The 22,308-nt window shown below is 40.2% G+C and overlaps 1 protein-coding gene across 4 annotated transcripts in view; it reads left to right on the forward strand.

Moving 5' to 3' along the window:
* The window catches only part of LOC116939065 (serine/threonine-protein kinase TAO1-like), a 38,031-nt gene that overhangs the window by 2,560 nt on the left and 13,163 nt on the right, over positions 1-22,308 (forward strand). For 2 of the 4 annotated variants that reach the window (XM_032946958.2, XM_032946959.2), the window contains exons 2-17: positions 3,374-3,437; positions 5,788-5,874; positions 8,104-8,236; positions 9,177-9,248; positions 9,792-9,893; positions 10,872-10,917; positions 12,151-12,247; positions 12,835-12,948; positions 15,361-15,452; positions 15,934-16,027; positions 17,132-17,213; positions 17,540-17,707; positions 18,599-18,802; positions 19,588-19,734; positions 20,479-20,715; positions 21,618-21,746. In XM_032946958.2, the coding sequence (XP_032802849.1) occupies positions 3,424-3,437; positions 5,788-5,874; positions 8,104-8,236; positions 9,177-9,248; positions 9,792-9,893; positions 10,872-10,917; positions 12,151-12,247; positions 12,835-12,948; positions 15,361-15,452; positions 15,934-16,027; positions 17,132-17,213; positions 17,540-17,707; positions 18,599-18,802; positions 19,588-19,734; positions 20,479-20,715; positions 21,618-21,746 (1,818 nt within the window). In that variant the 5' untranslated portion in view covers positions 3,374-3,423. Of the gene's footprint in view, positions 1-1,427; positions 3,438-5,787; positions 5,875-8,103; positions 8,237-9,176; positions 9,249-9,791; positions 9,894-10,871; positions 10,918-12,150; positions 12,248-12,834; positions 12,949-15,360; positions 15,453-15,933; positions 16,028-17,131; positions 17,214-17,539; positions 17,708-18,598; positions 18,803-19,587; positions 19,735-20,478; positions 20,716-21,617; positions 21,747-22,308 lie in introns of those variants that run through there. The other 2 variants (XM_076061613.1, XM_032946960.2) reach the window with 2 other exon arrangements.

Here is a 22,308-nt window from a genome sequence, read left to right on the forward strand (position 1 = left end):
TCTGAGTGGGCCAATCATGGATGGGTTTAATTCCCTGGAAAATGGATATCATGCTGTTGCTGTAATCATATTCCGTGCCACAAGCTACAGATGTTACTTGATCAGCAAAGTTGCAAGACTATATGAAGAGCATTGGGGCTTTTGTCACGGTATATTTGCATTTGTTTCTAATTAAATGGTAATATTGAGGAAGTTGAGGATAAAGATTAGCTTGATACTTATATATACAGTACTTGTTTCTTCATTTCTTTCTTGACAGTTACGTTTTGAATTTACAATCGAGGCAAGAGGGTAGTGCCAAAATAACGTGCCATGCTTTTTGTGTTTAGTTGGTTGTCCTTCCCCCACACCTCTGATTAGCACGGTTGGCTACGTAAGGTGCAAACGAAGTTTAACATTCATATATAATCATATGGAGAACTTGATCCTGGCCTAAGTAGGCATTGTGTTGGAAAGCCATCTTGAACAAAAATGGTGTGCTTCAATCGTACTATTCAACATGCAGAATTTCTTGCATTATTATTTTAAAGTATTTAATAATGGTGCATGAGGATAAAAACACCTTAAATGTGTATAACAATATTGTATTATAAAATAACTGATACATTATTCCATTGTATAGATATGCAGGTGTGTTGATGTTGCAAAATAGCCTTGTGAGTAACTTTTAGGGCTCATGATTCATCTTAACGCCTCTGCAGTAGTATTCTGCCCAAGTGAGTTGGAGGTTGGTTCATCTCAAGGGTCACAGATCACATCCCTGACCCAGTCCTTCCTCCTTAAAAGTGAGTAGCATTGCAATGGCAGGCTCTTCCTTTGGAGGTGACGCCAAGTCATTTCACCCATCCGCTTTTGGACTTTAAAGGTCCCCTGACACTTTGCACAGTGGAACACGGTGTGCTAGTGTGACCAAATTAAGCATCTGCCTTGAGTCGTTGTTCTCAGGACTTACATGCAGCTGTGTATCACTTAATGACACTACCCATTTACGTAAAAATACTACCTGCCGCTATCCTCTCCAATCGTATGTTGTCCTGAGGCACTTTGCATCGCTAGCTGTTTGTCAAGCATGCCAGGCTGTGTGGTGCCTCACAGAAAGGTTACAGACATGAGTGAGTCCACTCATGGTTCTGCTGTAGTGCAAGGTATTCTGATTGTCCAGTGATATTCTTAGTGCTCCATCTGCACCACATGAGTCGAGTTATTGGTGTCTCCTTTGTGAATTAATGTAGCTGTTGGATAGTACCTCTAGACCGTATTAATACTTACTGGTTCACTTGTGTGCTTGCAGATTACTCACTTTTGTCACATGGCAGTGGTGTTGTTCATTGATGTATTTGCTGGGGCAGATTGATTTTAGCAAAGGTAACATGGCTGTCCATTAATAGGTAAGCTTGTCTGACTCTCCTTCAACATGAGAAACTATGTTCATCCATCTAGTACGGATTTGTAACAATGACTTCCCTTTCAAACAAATGTGTCAATGTCAAAAAGGGTACGAGTGTTTTTACCAAGTTATGCCGAATATGAATTCTGAAAAGTGTGCCTGTCCACACATGCTGGTTTGAACGTGACAATTATTATACCAGATTGTGCATTGCTTCTTCTTGGAATATTCTTGCCAAGATGATGAACAATTTTAGACAATAAGTATTTGTATGTAGGAATAGTTTAACCCAAATGTAATGCTTTTACAATTATCATTTTATCCTTATTGACACTGCTGTACTTAGTAACAATAAAGTATTTAATGGTGCTGCTTTGTAGGCAGAACCATATTAATGATATAATTGCACATTCTTTATTCAACATCATCCGGGCTGTTTAAAAAGGTGGTAATTTGGTTTAATTTGTTACCTATATACAGGGAAGTCTAATTAAAGTGCAGATAGCCTGTCCACACAAGCAAGGGCCCGTTTTTTTAATGTAATGCATTGAAGCAGAGTAGCTCCATTAAACCATTTATGGCCCCGTTTTACAAGGAGGACCTGTTTTGTTATGACCCTCTGCTTAGTGTGCCAAAACACTCGATTTTTTTTAACCCAGCCTCTCAGAACGTTATTGACACGTTGTACCATTGCTTACACATGTGGTGGCATATCACCTGTTACAATTTGAAGTCGTAGCCTTTCTGTTATTCTATCCCGCTGTGTGTGTGTTGTTTCGTCTAGCAAAGAAGATGTGAAACATTGCTGGCCCATTGTTAGTATAGGCCTGTATGGGGGATGAAGCAATATTTTCAAAAATACTTGAGAAAATTGAATCCGTGGAGTGACAATTTGTTTTAACATTTAATGATGCAATGATAACTGATGTAAAATGTTGAAACGTATATATCAGAATCTGTATTTAGACTGGAGGAATCCGATGAGCTATGAAGCTCTTTTTCACATGTCCAGAAGAGACATATAAACATATACCCTATTATGTATGCCTTTACAGCTGTACTAAATCGGTGACACTTTTCAGTATACAGCAATAGTTACATTATCAGCAATGAGAGCACTTAAACTTCTGGGTAGTATTTATTGACTAGTTAATTAATAAAATCTAATTGTGGAAATAGCTTATGCAAGCACGTGGGAATAAAGCATATCATATTACGCAAATTTAAAAGGGAGATATTTGTTGCTGAGTGCACTAACTAAATAATAATGAATTCCAAAAAAACCTCTTCAATGCTTCCATTGTTTTATGCCGATCCATTCTAATTTAGTAAATAAGTTTTTCCCTCGTGCTGTCCGAATACAAAGAAACCAATCGCCACCAGCATACCAGAAACAAGAGTACAGTGTAGGACCACGTGACTGATTGCCGTGAAGATAGGCGTAAAGAGTGAAGAAGCTTCTTACTCAAGTTGGCCAAGCAGACTAAATGTCTCCTTAATATGTTTCCACGTAAAAATATATAAGGGTATTTTTTTTGTAAACCCATCAGTCCCATGGCCTTCTAGAAATGAATAATTTCTGCATCAATGATTCAATAGAAGCAAACTCAGGACCAGTTTTAACATACCGTCTCCCATCAGGCTTGCTTGATTAAATGCTGGTGAACTACTAAATACTAAAACAACGGGGGGGGCTATTTAAGATATGTGTCCAAGTTCGACGCAAAATGTTATAATACATAATTCAGCATAATCGTTTGCGTAGTTGTGGAGAATAAAAGGATAAGACAATGTCTCCTTAATATATGTCCTTTGACATATTTTTATTTATTTTAAACCCCTCGTGACCCCACGGCCAAGTTCGATTGAATCAAAAGGTGCATACATCTATAGCCATCGGTAATGCAGTGTACTGAAGTGCAGCAGCTATTTTATTTGTTTGTGGTAGTTTTTTTCTAATCCTTTACTTTTTTTATTTTCTCACAGGAGTGCCATACCATCCGTTGGACCCCCACAGGCTTACACTACCGGTGTCCATGAATCAACACAGGTAAGCGTAAGGAGCCCATGCTTGTCTTTAACCCTTACTTTGCCACCGACGCCAGAGGAAGAGTGTTTTATTATAGCGAAGTTTGGAAACTGCGGAAACCCAAGATTGTAATCATTTCACATTTAACCCAAGCATTGACGTCCGAGTGGATGGGTGGTTGTTGAAAATCGTTGTATCCTGCATTTGAACAATTCTATTTTGTTTATTGATTTAGTAATTTATACACTTCATGCTCTGGGTTATGAGAACTGAGTGGATAATTTGTGCTGTAATTTGGAGATCACGTTCTTAAAACACGTTTGAACAGCAAAGTCATTGTTCCATTCTGACAATGCATGTTGGCCCTTGAACCAATGCTCGTGGATAGTTTCTGTGGTCCTTAAGGTATGCAATTAGATAGGACCACGTGTCATAATCTCTTGCCCAGAAAGATTGAACGTTATTAATTCGTGTTGAATCATTGAGCCCAGCAAGGACGCTGGGAGTTGTCCACATTTGTGTGTCTGTTTGAGCTGTGGTAGCAGGGAGTTGTATACTGTTTTTGGCTTCATCACAGTGCTGGTTTTGTAATTTATGTATCGTAAAAAATCTAATTATTTTGACACATGCCATAGTTGTCAACCACCACCTGGGAAGGACGCTGAATTTTGATGCTCCACAGTGCACGAGGTGTAACACTCTCTAACTGACTTAAGCCTCCCAACATGGTGCAAGAAAGAGGCATTTGGTAACAAAAATAGTATATCTCCCGTGATGCTTTGTCGTCATAATTATTTACATTTCTGGGCAGGCAGCTGTATTCGTAGTTACCAAGCTCACATGTAGATAAAGGCCTCGTAAGTGTGACTACAGCCTTAGGCACCTAACGATGCACAATGAGAATATTCCTGAACAATCGTTCTGCCTGATCATTTATGCCGACATTAAATCCCCTGTGGATTGTGATAATTTTGTAAATTTACCATGGCTGCATTTCACGAGACTATGCAATTACAAAATAACTGCATTTTTCTATTCTTCAGTATTTACAAGTGGTGGATGATGTTTAGAAAATTGCTGCAAAAAATTATTCAGTATGTGGCTTATTATCTGAAAACGATTTCCTTAATTATATCATCGCACGACTACTCTCATGCTTAGTTCTGTCCATTACGTTCGAGATAAACAACTGCATTAATTGATAGCTTTGGCATGCACACACTGATAAACGTGCAGCTACACTCACTATCGTGTATTGCCCTTGTGCTCTGGCAAGACAGTGGTGCAACTTTTATATTTCACTGCAGGGTTCCGTTTTGTGAAATGAGGCAGCCAGAATTGTGCCACACTGTCCCCTTCAGTCACATGAATCTTGGCACACATGACTCACCAAGCACGCAGGAAGCTGGGAGCACATGACCTCCTGCTTGTCACTTATTGGGTGTACTAAGCAATGGACGCCACATAGTGGAATGCAACCATTTGCTTCACAGGGCCTGCTCTCATAACACAGGCAAGCGTTGCGACATAATTTGTTCTGTTGTCAGGCTTATCACCAAAGGTTGATCTACTGCTTATGTCCACTCTTAAACAAATGTAGATATGCGACTATAGTCACAGGCTGTACAACATAGTCTCTCGAAAACAGATTATCGCTTAATTCAACGCTAAAATGTGTTATTGTAGACCGAAGGAAAGGCCAAAAGTGGAAAAGTGTACATATCTGTTTAAACTTTAACCATAGTTGAGTGGAATGAGGTGTTAATAAAAAGAATTGTGATCTTTTAGGTGATAAGGGCTGAAATGTAAATATCTACTCTGAATAGAGGGAGCAAAATCTCCTATCACATGGCATGGGAACTAAATTAACATGGGACCATTTGTTGTCAAATCATGTCGTTGCTTCCCTGAAATTCTCGTCATCTTTATTTTTGTGTAAATAATTTCTCCAGCCGTTGGTTGAATCAATAATGCAATGTAATGAGGGTGCTAAGGGAATTGCAAGATTTTTCTTTATTATTGTGGTTATAAAACCAATACATTTCCACAAACTGGTTTTGACTGCCAATAGTTTGTGTGCATGTGCCTTCCATATATGCACATTTGCCTTGAACATTTACATTATATTGCACATGCGCTATGTGCAGTTTGTGTTACACTGTACTTGTGTCCCCATTGAAAACGTGATGAATGATCTAGATGGTCTTTAATCTATTTAAAGAAGCCTCTCAAATGAATTTTGGAAACAAACTCAATTCTGAGAATTAAAATTACATTTCTCAGATTTTAATTACACGTGCTCTTCGGTTACGTATAAACGTGATTTCCTGCTTAAATGAGCATTGAGGCGGTGCTCATTTGTTGTTTACAGCCCTGAGCCATTGGTGGAAATTCCACCATCCTATGGTGGAGACGAGTCTGTCCATAGGACTCCCACCGTTGACTTCCCCACAAACTGGTACTCGTTTTTATTGACCCCGGAGGGATGATGGCCTGAGTCAACCCCCAACCAGGATTTTAACTTGCAACCGTATTGTTGCGAGCAACTCGCAATACTGCTGAGCCACCTGGCCGGATTGATTTAATATACCTCTTATATTAAGTGATTTCCAAACTAATTTTTGTTTTACTCCCAAACATATGGGTTAAATGCTTTAATGTTAATGTGTATAATGGATATGATAGGGTTGCTATCAAGAGGTAACTTATTTACATGTAGACCACTGTGACTTGTCAATTTGCCTGGCCACAAGCGATGATTAATCCACCGGATATACATGTACAAGGAAAACTGGTTGGGTCACTCAGTATTATAATTTGCGGTCTCACGAAATTGAATATAATTGTAAACTTACAAATATATCTTGATGTCTTTATTGTTGTTCAGTAAATCAGTGTTGTAAATATGTAAAAAGCTGTAAATACCATGGTTTTATAATGTTATTGCTGTGATACCTTTATGCATTGTACAACAACATATTTAAGTTTTAGCTACCATTGTGATTCATATCCATTGTTAACGCATCGTATCATAAATGCATGTGTTTTACGTAATGTTTGAATGAGTATTATGACCATCTTTGTTTAGTTTTGATCTTAAAGAATTCACCTGAATTCCAAGAATCAAAATACTTTACACCTTTGCTCTCTTCTTAGAAAAGGTCTTGCACAAGCTGGATGCAGTTTATTACACCCTGCCTTGTCCTTACAGACAGTTATAAGCTAAGGTACCCACAACGAGGGCTGCCAATGCAATAAGCGGTGTAATTTAATATTTTGAGGAATGACAATTTAGCAGCCCAGTTTTAACATTATGCAAAAAATTATTATTGACGTTGAGGTACAGTGTATTTCAGAGTTATGCACGCACTGAAGCGAAAGCCGTCTTGTTTAGTTATCTTGAAGACTTAAAAATATGTTTTCAGACGAAATGCCAGACATATATAGAATAGAGATATGAATGTTTCACAGGAGAACATTCTTCAGCTATCTCCTGGTGTCCTGTATGTGTTTTAAGCAAGCGACTGTTCACACTGTTTTCTTGAAAAATGTAAACTATTTTATATTACATACACAAATCCCTGAATAAACTAAGTACATGTTAAAATAGAGATAGCGGTGGAGCGGTGGAGCGGTGGCACTTTGGTTGTTACTATCAACCTGACCATCTGAGTTTGATTCCCAGCCACAGATGATGTCGGTGGACAGTAATATCTTAAGCGGTGTACTGGGCCTTCTCTTCACCAACTTGCACTAACCAATGGAAGGAATTATGGTCAAACAATTCCCACAATAGTGTGGGGAGGCCATATTCCAGCAGTGGACTGACACATGGGCTGTCCTGTATATTATAAATTGTTCCAGTTATAATACACGAGAGATTTGTTAAAGTTAATTTCTTATGCGCATTTTCTTTGCTAGGACATGTCATGGCCCTGAACGATTGTGTATCAAATGTATACATATGATGTTTGTGCAACAGTGAGTTGCGATCCCATTGCATGGACTAAGCTGAGGGTGAGATGGTCGCGTCAGGCAGGGCATAGTATGCCACAATCTTGAGTACACATCATTAAGCATTCTTGATAGGTCATATAATGCAATTTAACCAATAACAATATCTGAACATATTATGGTACTCTGGAAGACTTAATTGTTTTTTTTTCTATACAGGCAGCCATAGGCCTGCATTGACCTGCCCCCATTGCTATGTAATTATTACAATTCATGATTTTTATTCAAATAAAGAATCTGTTCTTTTTTAACATTGTGGTGCATTGTACTTTTTGTAGCAGCAGGTGGCATTGAAATTATTTACACCCAACGTATACGAATTGAAAATAGTGAAGATGCAAATTATTAGCTGGTATCGTGTGTTAATACCAGCATTGGGGAGCTAAAGCAGCTGGGCATGAAGATTGTGACCCCAGCCCTTTATGTGCCACGCCAGCCTTAATAACAGTTTACCATGTAGCAATTCACCCTCCAGTGATCAGATGAATTGTCACGATTCAGAGTCATGATTTGATTTATGAATTGATTATTTTTCATCTAATTTGCTGTCTCTTTGTATGATTTAATTGCCATATCATTTGCATGTAATTTCTTTAAAATATGTAAAAAGGATCATGCACCAACATGTTTGTGTTCGCGGGCTCCCTCCCCCCCCCCTCTGCCTGGTTTGCAGGATGCCGTCCAATAGTCGGGCGGGAAGCCTTCGTGATCCGGAGGTGGCAGAGCTCTTCTTTAAGGAGGACCCTGAGAAGCTGTTCTGCGACCTCAAGGAGATTGGCCATGGCAGCTTTGGTGCAGTCTACTTTGTGAGTATCTGTGCGAACTGATGAAGGGAGATGGATATGGGGGACACCTGTATGGGATGTTGAGGCATGAGCGATTGCAGGATGGTGATGGAAAGTCTCATGGATGGGTACTTTTCTTACATCAGTCTTCATCTTCTCATGAGTAACTTGCACAATAAATCACCTGTTAAGTTTATTTTCTCCACATTAGCAATGTGTGTGTCTTATAGTGTGAAATGTTAGGATTTCTTTCTCGGCAGATCTGACACTTTAAGTAACCTGCATGAATACAAACGGGATGCAGGTCGTGCCCACATAAGCACTGCATTGTTTTTGTTACAAGGGAAGCTACCAGAGCCAAATAGTAAGGTTTTAGATTTGTTGGTGTTTGGGCTGACCTTCACGTTAACTGCAGCGTTATAATGTTGCAACATAATTGCAGCCCAAATGGGGTATTTATGAAATAACGGCCATGCATAAATACTATGTGACGGTGATTTTTCTGTTATAAATAATCTTTGGTTCTAGTTAGTTTGAGTACACTAATTGTGAATATAGAACTGCATATCATTGTCAAACATAGTAATGTGATATAAAGTGTAATTATTGTTATTAGAATTAATTTCGCATGAATGCTCACCAAAACCCAGTGATGTTTGAGGTGTCTTAGCCAGAAATGTGAGTCATGTTCTGGGATTCGTACTGAGATTTTATGTGCAACAATTTTCCATTAAAATGTGGTTTTACTTAATACGTTACTTTTGACACGTCTTGCTTTTGCATACGCATTCATACGTATGTGTTTCCTGAATGCTTGAAAAACAAAAAGTCCCCCTGCATGTACACAAACGTGCACATACTTTACAGATGACCCGCAACTTAAGTTGGCTTGAGATCACCTTCAAGCAATCTTGTGGTTATATAATTAAAGCCAGAAATGTGTTTTTATTGTGACTTGCAGGCACGAAACATCCACACCAGTGAGGTTGTGGCTATTAAGAAAATGTCCTACAGTGGAAAACAGTCTAATGAGGTAAGGGAACGTTTTCAGTTTGCTGTATCAGTGTTTTATTTGCAGTTCTTTTAATTAAAAAAAATCCTACTGGTGTTTCCTAGGGTCAGTAGCAACACACAGCGATTTGAAGTTGTTTTGGATTGTCAAAATAATAAAATATATAATTCTGAGCATTGGATGGAAATCTTCACTGATTTTATTACACGTCCCTCTTGTTGGTTTACTGCATTCTGTTTTTTTTATTGTGATCGATGCATTCGTGCTCTTCTTAAGAGAAGGTTTCACTCGCATATCATAATAATACCGTTTACTTAATGCTGATACCATTGCAACTGTGTGAAAACCTATTAAAATATTTAAACTAGCCTCTGGCTTAAATACAAATGATTGGTATTTAGATGCACTTGACTCTTGTCTTGATCTTAGTCCTCTGCCGTTTAATGCCGCTTTGTCATAACATCTGCTAACCCACGCGTGGACATGCCATCACGTGACTGTAGAACTTGAGTGAACCTTGCTACGTGTGCTTACAGCTGTGCTCCATTCGTTTCTTGTTCCCAGAAATGGCAAGATATCATTAAAGAAGTGAAGTTTTTGACGAAGTTGAAACATCCCAACATCATTGAGTACAAGGGTTGCTACCTCCGTGAGCACACTGCTTGGGTGAGTTCACACGATAAAAACACAAACAAAAATAAAGATGCATGATTTTCGTTTATTGAACATGTTTTTTAATCATGAAATGGAACCTAATGATTATCTTTTAGTAAAAAGCAATATCCTAAAATACAAAGAGTTGATCATGAACAGTTGTACATTCAGGCTGTGGTTGGTGAGCCAGTGGCTGACGTAAGAAGTAGCCTACTGAACATATATCTGAAATTATCTGAATTGTTGCTGGCGAATAATCTGAGTGGGCAGTGGTGTAATGTGTGGTTCATGTTTTGAAATTGGTAACCGTAGTCCCACTGGTTTAAACGTAATGTTTCTTTTCATGTACAAAATAGCTGCATCTCCCTTGTGATATTCTAATGTACTTCAGTGTATGCGATTGTTTGTGGAGTAAATTTGAAACTAGGATGTTCTTCCGTGGGCTCGACAATGAAGTGCGTGTTTGGTTCACTGGCCATATCCCAAATTGCTCTCTCTCCACTGTGGCTAGGAATTGAATGAGAGCACTTTTCAGAGCTTACCTACGATACGAAAATTGGCCAAAAGTCAATTTTTCTTACAGTATAGTGATTTTTCTTAAATCCTAAATGAATTGGAGCCACACTGAGGTATGCAAATGTAAATTCTAATAATGTGTGCAGTTAAGTGTTCATAATTAAAACTTTAAACAACGTAAGTGGGCTTCGGCAGGACATGTTGCTGTAATTGATGAATGGCCAATTGGATGTGCAAGTGACGGAGTAGTAGCCAAAGGAGAGAGCGTTCCTGAGTTTGGGCAGTAGTGAGATTGCTACGTCACAGGACACTGAGGGGGAAGGCTTTCATCCAGCAGTGAATAGACAATGGCCGATTATGATGATGTTTGTCATGACTTTTTAAGAGGTTATTTTGACTTGTGGTTGTCAAGCAATGTTAATTCATGATTGTTGCATATTAACAGGCTTGTGCTATATCTACTCTGTATTTTAGATGATAATGGAGTACTGTCTTGGATCAGCATCTGACCTACTTGAAGGTAAAATTGTGACCATAAACAGTATATCTTTCAAGATAAATGCCAAAGATATACAGAACACAACAAGAGTGAAATAAAAAAGGTTGTAATAGAAGCGGCATTTGAAGCTTCATGAAATATAGTGTGCCAAAGCGCTGCATTATTATATTAGATTGTTTTGGATACATTCACAATGAAGTCACATTAAAAGCAGTTGTTTCAACTTATTAACTGCAAATATTGTATAAACTTTAATGAATCAGTTACAGCATTCAAATATTTCTCATTGTTGCTTTGGAAAATGTGGCATCTGTGTGTTTTCATCTTTTGTGGCCTGGTTGGTGATGATGGTGCCCAGGCTAATGTTGGCTCAAATGTAATCTTATAGCCCAAGAATGATACAAATGAGGGTTGGGATTCAATATCTTGCCTATGGTAAGGGCATTATTAATGGCCATATGGAGAAAGAGTAGAACGTTTGACCTTGGTCGTTAATGGTGGCTTGGCGAGTCCGGCCTCGTGTCAGCTCATCAAAGGGAGACGTGAGGCGCTCCTGTCCGCTAGCCTTCGGGGCATCCTTGGGCAGGGTGAACTACCCCATCAGCTTCCTAGGTCGGGGCACAGTGAAGCCTGGGGCGGTAGACTTGGCAGCACTCGCAAGTAGCTGCAGTCTCTTTGGCCACCAAGGGGGGGCGGCGGTCCTATTGTGCAAACCCCCACAGGAGTAGCTCTGGCCAGCTTGTGCTTGTACGAGCAATCTCGCATGGCTCAGCTTGTTCTGTGCCTGTGGACATTAGCTAGCTTTGAGAAAAGGGTAAGGTCAGGCTTCAAGGCAGAATCTGCTGCTGTAATGACAGCAGATGGTAACACCTGCAATGGTCAAAGTGGAATGCCAAGCAGCAGTCACCCTATCTTGCAGCTTGGGCTTACAGAGAAGGGTTTTGGCCTGCGAGGTAAGGGAGGAGCCCCTCACAGAAAACCCACCTCGTGCTCACAGGGAACGGTTTTGATCATTGAGCCAAGGAAAGGAACCTGGCCCAATCCAAGGACGGTCAGACTTGGCCAGCCGGTTTGTAAAATTGTGCTATTCAAAATTGTGTCATGTAGCCATCTTAATTGCACAAGGCAAAGAAGAAGACGACTTTAGCCTAGGTCGATCTAACCTTTCCTTGCTGGCCTTTAACGGTGCCTGGTGTGATGTTGTTTTTTTGATGCTTTGTCATTGAACGGTTTTGGTTTATTTTTTGTGTACAGTGCATAAGAAACCTCTGCAGGAGATTGAAATAGCTGCTATTGCTCATGGAGCCCTCCAGGGGCTGGCTTTCCTACACAACCACACTATGATCCACAGGTAATCATGTCCCATTTGATTTGCCTTGAACTCACAACACCAATCGCCGGCGGCACCTCCATAGCGCTGACGTGATACATATTTTAGGTTAAAATTGCATTGCTAGAAGAGGTAAGTGAGTGAGCAGTGTTTCTTGCATTTGTAAAAGGATAAGCCGCGATTGCGTGGGTATGTGGGACTTGCAATTAAATTTGTAACAATGCAGGAAATGTACTATTTGCTCCAACTGTTGCAATGAATTGCCGTCACTTAATCATGATTGTGATATTCATGCAAAACCTGCACTACAATCTCGCAGCATCATCCACCACTAATCCATCCATTAAATGTTGTGAACATTGTTTTTTGTGGAATGTTCACTAAATACAATTAATGATTAATACAAATTATGCATTCCTTGTACTGCTCATCACACGATAAATCTTCGTCTAATTATTTGAGGCTAGGCAGTTGTTATTCATTGGGTGTGTTTAGGAATGCATGTGTGCAGGCATGCAGACATGGGTGTGGTGTGCACGTCGTTGTTGTTTTATTTGTGTTTTTAATTGTGTGTGTGTGTGCGTGCATGCGCTTGCATGCGTATACAGGGATGTTAAGGCGGGAAACATCCTCCTTACAGAACCTGGCCAGGTTAAGTTGGCAGACTTTGGCTCGGCCTCCCTCACTGCACCCGCCAACTCCTTCGTGGGAACGCCTTACTGGTAAATAACGCATAGCTGTAGCCAGCACTCGCAAACAACTCCACGATGTATTGGTATCCATGGCTCGTTCAAAATAACACATTAAGTGTAATTCATGAACTTGTTCCTATTGTAGTTCCAGCCATCTTGAGTGTAACTTAGAATGGGATCGCAACAACCTTTGCAGTGTCTGCTTTCACACTGTTCAAAAAAGTAATTTAAAGTGCGTACATCTTTAACTCTCTCTACATTATTATCTTAAGTAATTTTAGAATTATGAAAAATGTAAAATAATGAAAAACCAAGGTTATATATATTTATTAATCGTATAACTATTACGATAATTAGCTAGTGCTGTCAAATGCAGTGGAAAATCCCAGTACAGAAAATTGTTTCCTGTAAGGTTGTGAGACTTTGAGATTTTTGATTGCGCAAGCAAACAGGACGGGCAGGTTGTGATTGTGTAATTTCAAGGCAGCATACATTATTTTCATGCAAGCAAAGAGATTAAGTAGGGGAGTGCAACGTAGCTCAGCTTATTGAACAACATTTCCAAACTGGCATATTACATCTTGAACAATGGCTATACAATGTTGCAGTCAAATTCAAAATAGCAGGTCAAGAGATAGCTGTAATCAAAGGAATATGACCTGTCTTTCTTTTAGGTGAGGTTCTTGCTGGGTCGTAAACTGTGCCCAGTCCTATATTTTATGTGTGCCAAGTGCCGGTGGTTACTCACAATATTTAGCTTGAAAGCAAAGAAGCATTTTTATTCAGTTTTAAGATAGACCATTGAACAGCCATCTGTCTAATTTTAAGTCATAGTCGAGTAAATACCAATAGGATATCAGGTTCATCTTAGTTTTAGGAGCAAACTAATTTTCAATTCAATTGCAGTGTTATTGACATGCGTGTTTTTTGCTTGTCAATTTAATTGAAAACAAACTGCAGTAAAATCAAACCAACCACATTGCTTTTTGCCAAAGTAGTACCCTGAAGCATTTCAGATATTGTTTTAAATTATTTCTGTATATTTTTTGTTACATCAATGCAGCTGCAAAACATTAATCCTCACTTTCAGCAGCAATGTTAACTGGTGTACATAAGTTGTGTGTATTTAAAGTTAACATCTGTTCGTCATCTCTAGAACCCTTTTCATCTTTACATCCTTGTTTCTTTATAAATTGAAGGTGTTTAACATTGTAAATGCAAATAAATTAGTAATAAAAAGAAAACCAGAGCAACACCAACAAACGTGTTACTTTAATGACAAAATGAAAGCAACACGGTGTGAGAAAATATCTTCAGGTGCATGATGGTGTCATATAGCGGTGCACAATTTTATTCAAGCACCTTTGAGGCAAGGGTTGGTGGATCGCATAGATTGCGAGACTTTCATATTTTCTGGTTTGCAAAGTAGCCAGGAAATGGAAAAATACAGGGTTGTGAGCCCATCTATGCAACATTGTGTGATGTATGTATGTTGAACTTCCTTAAAAGCATACGTAGCCAACCGTGCTAATCTCAGGTGTTCCCTTTTTCAACGGTTTTACTTAATATTCTTAGTTTTTTCGGTAAAGTCACGTTGAAGAGAAACAACAAAATAACAAAATATATATAAAACAATAAAAAATTTTCACGACGTTTCGACCATAACTCAAACGGTCATCATCAGGTGTGTCGGTTTTACTTAACTTGAAAGCTGTGTCGTGGTCAAATATTGCAATCAAAAGTTAGTCTACTTCCTGTTGTCCAAATTTTGCACACCACGTACTCAGATCCGGTGACAATGCATGCCTGTATCGGCATCAACTCATCAATTAATTGCCTCCTTTCAAGCAATAAAAAAAATTCATGGGCGGCATATTCATTATATATTCTTGTGTAGGTGAAAAACGCCTCGGTCCCTAAACTGTGGAATCGGCTCGCACAAAAATCAGGCACCGCGTGTCTCTTGTAATCAAGATGTCGTCCACTTCCCGTTGTCCAATCGAGTTATTTACTTTTTAGTGCACTTTAAAATAAAACCGTCGTTTAAAAAAAATTTAAAATAAGTTTTTGTGTGTGGTTTTCTCCAAGTACTCTGTTTCCTTGCACATTAAAGACAGTTTTACATGGAACTGACCAAACATCTCAATTCTGGGACTGTTACGTAAAATGACACGTGTACATTTATACTTGTGTTTCTATAATACACATTTTACATTTCTTAAGAATTGTGTAATACTGTAATAACAACATTGTATGTCAATGATTCATACTTTCCCCGCGACTAGTTACATGAATTGCGTTTACATAGCGTGTATTATGTCACCTTGGAAAAACATTTTAGAGTTGTAAACACAATCATGGTCAGACCGGTTTATGGTAGAGCTAGCCGAGGAATAGCTGCTCTGGTGAACTTCCATGCCCCTCCCACCCTCCTATTTGCAGGATGGCTCCAGAGGTGATTCTCGCCATGGATGAAGGCCAGTACGACGGCAAGGTGGATGTGTGGTCTCTGGGCATCACGTGTATAGAGCTGGGTAAGTGCACTCCGCTGCAGCCTGATTGGCTCTACAGAAATGCACCAGTGCTGCCATTTCATTTTTGTCACTGCCAGCTGTAACAATATCTTTATGAGAATGTCACAATTATGTAGTGATTCTTTGTTTTTGTCTGGGGCAGTCTACAGTATGTATTGCTAAAGAATGTGATTTTGCATCTGTTAAGAGTAAATTTATATGCATCACTATACATGTTATAAGCTATTCAGTTGAGTACTAAGAATTGTAAATGTCATACATTTTTAATTTCAGACAAAATAAGATGGCGGACAATATGAATGAAACAGAAGCACCGACATGACACAGTACAAATAAGACAAACTAACCAAAATGAATCTATGCTTAAATGAAACTGAACCCGAATCGTGACGGTTCATCAAATCTTGGGAAGGTTAAAATGTTCCATGCCTTATGATGTCTCTAATGCCTTGGCTCACTTTTTTTCTTTCCATCTTCTTAGCTGAGAGGAAGCCCCCACTGTTCAACATGAACGCAATGAGTGCCTTGTATCACATAGCGCAGAATGACTCTCCCACACTGCAGTCGCCCGAGTGGTGAGTACCTCACGTGTAGCCACACATGGGGAGTCTTGCTTTACCCTGTACACACACTTTTGTATCGCCCTAACACTATATGCCACCAACTTCAGCTTCAAGCAGCAGCTGCTAATTGCCCCTAGCAAATGTGCCCACCTGTCCCCTATTTCAACAATGTACTATGTTACCATAATAATCGAGCGTGTAGTCATTAGATGTTGGAGTTAAATTATTTTGTCTGAAACATGACATTGCCTATTTACGTACATGTCAACTGTTTATATAGGGGTGACACGGTGGCAAGATGTTAACTACCTCACCTGGAATACAGGAGGGCCATGGGATTGATCCCGACCCTGATGCCTGCCGTATATTTGGAGTTTGCATGATCTCCCCATGGTCGTGTGGATTTTTCTCCGCGTCCTCCGGTTTTTTCCTTCATGTTTAGAAACATGCGTTTACAGTATTTGGCTGCTATAAATTTCCACGTGATAAGCCACTTTGTTGAGCTATCATTTCTGACCAAGTCGTTTCTGCAAAAGAGCTATATAGCTCAGGGACCCTTATCTGGTAAAATAAAAATTGTAAGTAGTTATTGTAACCATTGAAGTTATCTCTTTATTTAATGATTAATTATTTGCACATTTGATCACCCATCGACTGCTATTTATTGTAATTGGAGTATAAAGCAAGTAGCACTGATCTGAACATTACTGTACGAAACATCTATTATACATTTTTGTTAACGTTTTACTTAAACATCAGTCCCAAGACTTATTTGGCTGCGTGTAAGTTTAAACTATAAAACCCACAACAAGGGGTTGCAAGTTGGCCAGAAAATGTCCAACTTGCAGCATGGCAAACCCTGGTGTCACCCATTTAAGAACTAATCAGACTCAGCCCTGCTTAGTTTCTAAGATACCACGATCAAGCACATTCAGGGTGATTGGTTTTACTCAAAATTAAATGAGATGTAATGTTCTTGTTTTTACTGATTAATTGTTCTGAGATTAGGAAGACCCTTTTTACAGTCATTATTTCAGTTCCGCATGCTGCCTCTGTCTGCTGTCCTGGCATAAATAGCCACTGACACCAACCTCTTGACTGTGAAATGTCATGCAGGTCAGACTACTTTAGGAACTTCGTTGACTCCTGTTTGCAGAAGAATGGACAGGATCGACCCACTTCTGCCGGCCTTTTGCGAGTAAGTACTGTACCATACTTTTTTGTTGCTGTGACTTTGGCACATACTTGTAAGTTGACGTGATTTCGAGCTGGACATGGGTATTGTAGGGTTGACGAGGCCAGATTGGGCGTCTAGAATAGCCCACACTTTAAATTTGGACAGGTGCAGACGATGATGCTTACTGTGGAGGACTGCCTTTATAACCAGACTGCATGGACACCTTGGAGTATTGAACACTGCAGACAATAACGCTGCAGCCTGGCTTAACCCAGTACGCCGACACTAGACTAATAAATGCGTCTTGACGTGTGCGCCTGTGCCCACCACCCCCTTCATGTATCCAGCACGCTTTTGTGATGCGAGACCGGCCCGAGTCTGTACTCATCGAGATGATCCAGCGCACCAAGGATGCGGTGCGCGAACTGGACAACCTGCAGTACCGAAAAATGAAGAAGCTGCTCTTCCAGGAGACTCAGAATGGTCCGTCTGCAGAGCCACAAGAGGACGATGAGGTGAGCTTGGCCAGGATAATACCTTTAAAGTCTGGTGCAACACATCCTTCGGCCACCCCTAATGTACGTTGTGCTGTTGATGTATGTATTTAGAATGATACATTACTATCAAGATGCCTTTGACCAAATCACCTGGAATGCATCCGATTCCAGACGCCAAGCAGGGTTGAGCCTACATAGTGATTGGATGGGTGGCCACCGCGCATAAAAGTGTGGTCGGCTTCTGTGTGGTCACGTTGTCAGCAAAGGGCAGTGCAGCAAAATCCATTGTTGTACTGTCCTATGTATACTTCGACTTCTATACTCTCAGCCTTTACCATTCTGCACTGACTAGCATGGTTAGTGTAGGCCAGTTAACCCCCATGACCTGCACTGCGTGGGGAGGCCCTTATCCAGCAGTGGAGTGGCAATAGGCTGTAGAACCTATTGTCGACTTAACAATTATTGAAGGTGAAAATTACAATCCTAAAACTTCGATTTCAAGCTTTCGTGACTGCAGGGATTCATCTTCTTGGTTCTTTCGGTAAAGTCACGTAGAATGGGGATAACATAATAATAATAAAAAAATTAAAATATATATTTATTTAAAAAAATAAAATATATTTTTATTATTATTTTATCCCCATTCTACGTGACTTTACCGAAAGAACCAAGAAGATGAATCCTAAAACTCTTCTTGAAACCATGTATTTAATCAATTTAAGCTGCCAATGTTAGTCTGCTTTAATCTGATGCCTGCCACGTGTGCATCTGTCTACATCACTTTCACGCTGGCAAATGATAAACTTATACGCAATCCAATCATTTTCAATTAAATGTGCCATATACGCGTGAATAAGGATGAGCGACCAATTGTTGAATGGATTAATGAACGTGCGCATGCCCGGGCAGGAGGTGGATCCGTACCTTCACCGCTCGGGCACGGTGAGCAGCGTGAGCAGCACGCAGTCCATCCCCAGCACGTCGGTGAGCGCTGGCAGCCAGGGCAGCAGTGTGGCCAGCATGCCGGAGGCCCCCGACCCCGAGGGCCACCTGCACATGATGTATGATGACTGCACTGTGCTGTCCAGCAACTCGGTCATTCACGTGACGCCGGTGAGTGATGGGGCAAGGTCTGTGACAGCTTGCGCAGATGTCACGTGCTCCTGTTCGCTTAATAGTAATCGTAACATTTGCCGTATTCTCTGGATTATAAGACGCTCCGAAAAGTAAGACTTGCCCCCAAAGCTTGTGCGTGGTTTCGTTAAAATATATTCAAATATGGTTAAATACACATCGCACACTGGGTTTGAAATGCCTCCTGAACTTATTCTTTCAAATACAGGGGAAAAAGGTGCGACTTATAATATAGAGATTATGATAGTCTGGTAACCATTCCCCTTTTTCCCTCCCTCCCTCCCCATTTCGCGATTTGATTAATTGTAACCATTCAATTGGGAATCGTTTATTTGTTTTGTTTTTAATGCCTTGTTTGTAATGTCTGCCCTTATTTGTAGTCTGTTCTGTCTCATTTGTACAGTGTCTCGACTTGCCTTGCGTCATTTCTGCATTTTTGTTTTGTCTCTCTCCTACCATTAGTCTAAATTAATGATTCGCATAGCATTAGCACGAATCTAAATTAAAATATTCTTAAATCCAGAAATGTATGCATGTGTCAGGAACTTATTAATGTAAAGCTATGGCTCATTACATGTGTGGGGGAAAAACTAATGTTATGGAATTGCATACAAACTTGCTTGCTTGTACTGCCTTCTGCAGGAATTTCACATCACAATGTCAGACTGATCTACCAACCCCGACTCCCAAAGTGCTGGATTGCATCCATAGCATAAACATATACACTATAGTGTGTTTGTGTGTGCGTGTGCTTACTTTTGCAGGAGCAGTACTGCCTGCTGGAGGAGCGACTCCGAAGGGGCTCGGACCCAGACACGTCACGCACCCCTCCACTACCACCGCACCGCGCTAGCCAACATCACCGCCACCACAACCACAACCACTTCCAGACGATTCGCACAGCCTCTGTGGTGAGTGCAACAACACAACTGCACCATCATCCCTATGCTCGCATGTTTTTCCAACACAATTAGAGCACTTGTAGGGATTAATGGGTGCGGGTGTTCCGCATTCGTTTGTTGGATTTGATCCCATGACTTTGCAGAGAGGTGGAATTACACTTTTAGGATGTATTGCATAATTTCTCTTGAGGAATGGTAATGTTAACGTAACAATTTAGTTTCCATTATAAGATACTTTATTGGAGTCGGCAGTTGCTTGAGTAAATTGTCACACAGTTTACTAAGAGTCGCATTCTGAACTAAAGGAACCAAGGAAATTAAGACTAATGAATGACTGATGACCTTGGACTTCAGTGAAAAAAGTGTGATATTGTTTACCATGATAAGCTTTCGGGTTTAGACAATTCTCAACTTCCTTTTCATAGCCACTGGAGCTATGCACTTTTTAATCTATATTGAAAACGAATTTCTTTAGAACTGCTTTTATGTTTTTCATTTGTTGTCTTTCCCTCACCTATTAGCACGATTCACTACGTACAGTGAAAAAAGTTAACCATCCATAAATACATTAATATTTATGAATTTAGACTTGAAAATGGTTTTGTAAAATGAAGAAAATTGTCTGTAGCATAGGGGACAAATATAATCTTTGGTGGGGGACTTAAACTGATATTTTACAAGCATTTTTTGTTAGTGTAAACGAATGTTTAAAGAGGCGAAATGATATGACACCTTGTAATTTCTGCTCTTCAGGTGACGCGGCAGATGCATGAACACGAGCAGGAGAGCGAGCTGCGCGAGCAGATGTCGGGCTACAAGCGCATGCGGCGACAGCACCAGAAGCAGCTGATGGCGCTGGAGAACAAACTGAAGGCGGAAATGGATGAGCACCGACTACGCCTTGACAAGGAGCTGGAGACGCACACCAATGGAGCTGCCAGCGACATGGAGAAGCTGCTCAAGAAGCACCAGGCCCTGCTCGACAAGGAGGTAGGCCATGGACGTGCCCGAGCACGGCGTCTCGGCACGACTCGGCCTCCTTCATCGAGGAGACCAGTGCTGCCATGTAGAAACGTGCGTTCAGAGAGTATTCGGCTGCTATACATTTCCACATGATAAGCCACGTCGTTGAGCTATCGTTTGTGGCTAGGTTGCTTTTGACCTTTTTTCGCACTGTACGTAGCCAGCCGTTTTAATCAAAGGTGTGAAGTGGGCTTTATCTGGTAGTAAAGTAAAAAAAAATGTGATCTCGACAAATGTAAGCACGAGTCTATTTGAATAATCGGCATGAAAAATAACAGTAGCTGATAGTAGCGATGATGTCACCAATTTCCGTCCATCAACTTCTAACGGCAGACGTGGGGATAGAGGGAAGACATTTGTTTTCCAACTGTTTCCGTGTAATCTGTTTACTTGAGATATCAAACTGATTTTCAGAAGCATCATCGATTCCCTAAATAATCTCATAGCCCAGCTCTAGTGCTGCCCTAAACAGTGTTCTAGTTCATTTGTGTGTTAATGCGTGGGAAAAATAATCACACATTGATTGTTTTAAGCAATACATTGTGGAAGAAAATTGGTTTGTAATCACAGTTTATGGTTGTCTCTTACATATAATTGCCTCTTTTGCTGGTATTGATTCTTGCAGCATCTACAATACGTGTTCCTTAAAATCATATCGTATGATTATGGTGCCAATAGAAGTAAGCAAATGGCTTGTGTGAGTGATGGAGCGACACAATTTCGTTACATTTAAATTGATTTATAGTTGTAATAATAGACGTACCTTCCATCAAATTTATTATTTCTTGAGAAATGGGCCATGATTTAGTATTTTCTGTGATGAAACATAAGGCTGAATGTGTTTTCTCTGCCACCTGGCCATATTCCAGGTGAAGGCTGCAGGGGCAGAGGAAAAGAAGTTCCAGCAGCACATCTTGTCCCAGCAGAAGAAAGAACTCAACAGCTTCCTGGAGGCACAGAAGAGGGAATACAACATGCGAAAGGAGCAACTCAAGAGGGTAATGACAAAACGGTCACACGATAACGGTACCCATGAATTTAACATAGCTTTGAGTGCACGTGCTACCACTTTGTTGGAAGGTAAGCACTTGCGCGAAGTAATATGTCCAACGCGGGCTTTTATCCTGTTTTTAATGTTGGCCACATAGCTTTAAGTAGTTGTGGCTACCCACCCTTTACCCCTCCACTGGGTCAAGTCATTAATTTGTTTTTACTATTGGGTGGACAGGTGTTGGAGAATTTATATAACTTATCATAGTCCATCATTTATTGTAGGACCCTAAACCAAGCTGTCATCCTTTCTCTAATTTGCACACCAATATGTTCTGATGTTTTGTATGGAAATATAGCAAATGCAACTTGTGTACTGTTTAAGTACTAACAATCCCCAGTTGTAATGTTTGCAAAACTAGTGATATGTCAAACTTAGTCTAACCTTTTTAATACAACCAATCACATTTTTTGACGCCTGAAAAGTTTAATGGCAGTTACTCAATCTGGAAAAGAGACTGGTGCAATGGGACAGCTGACTCGTTCATCCGGGCTAATATACCCTCTTAT

This window comes from Petromyzon marinus, chromosome 5, assembly GCF_048934315.1.
Source record: "Petromyzon marinus isolate PM22_M1 ecotype Great Lakes invasive population chromosome 5, UKy_Petmar_22M1.pri1.0, whole genome shotgun sequence".
NCBI classification, from domain to species: domain Eukaryota; kingdom Metazoa; phylum Chordata; class Hyperoartia; order Petromyzontiformes; family Petromyzontidae; genus Petromyzon; species Petromyzon marinus.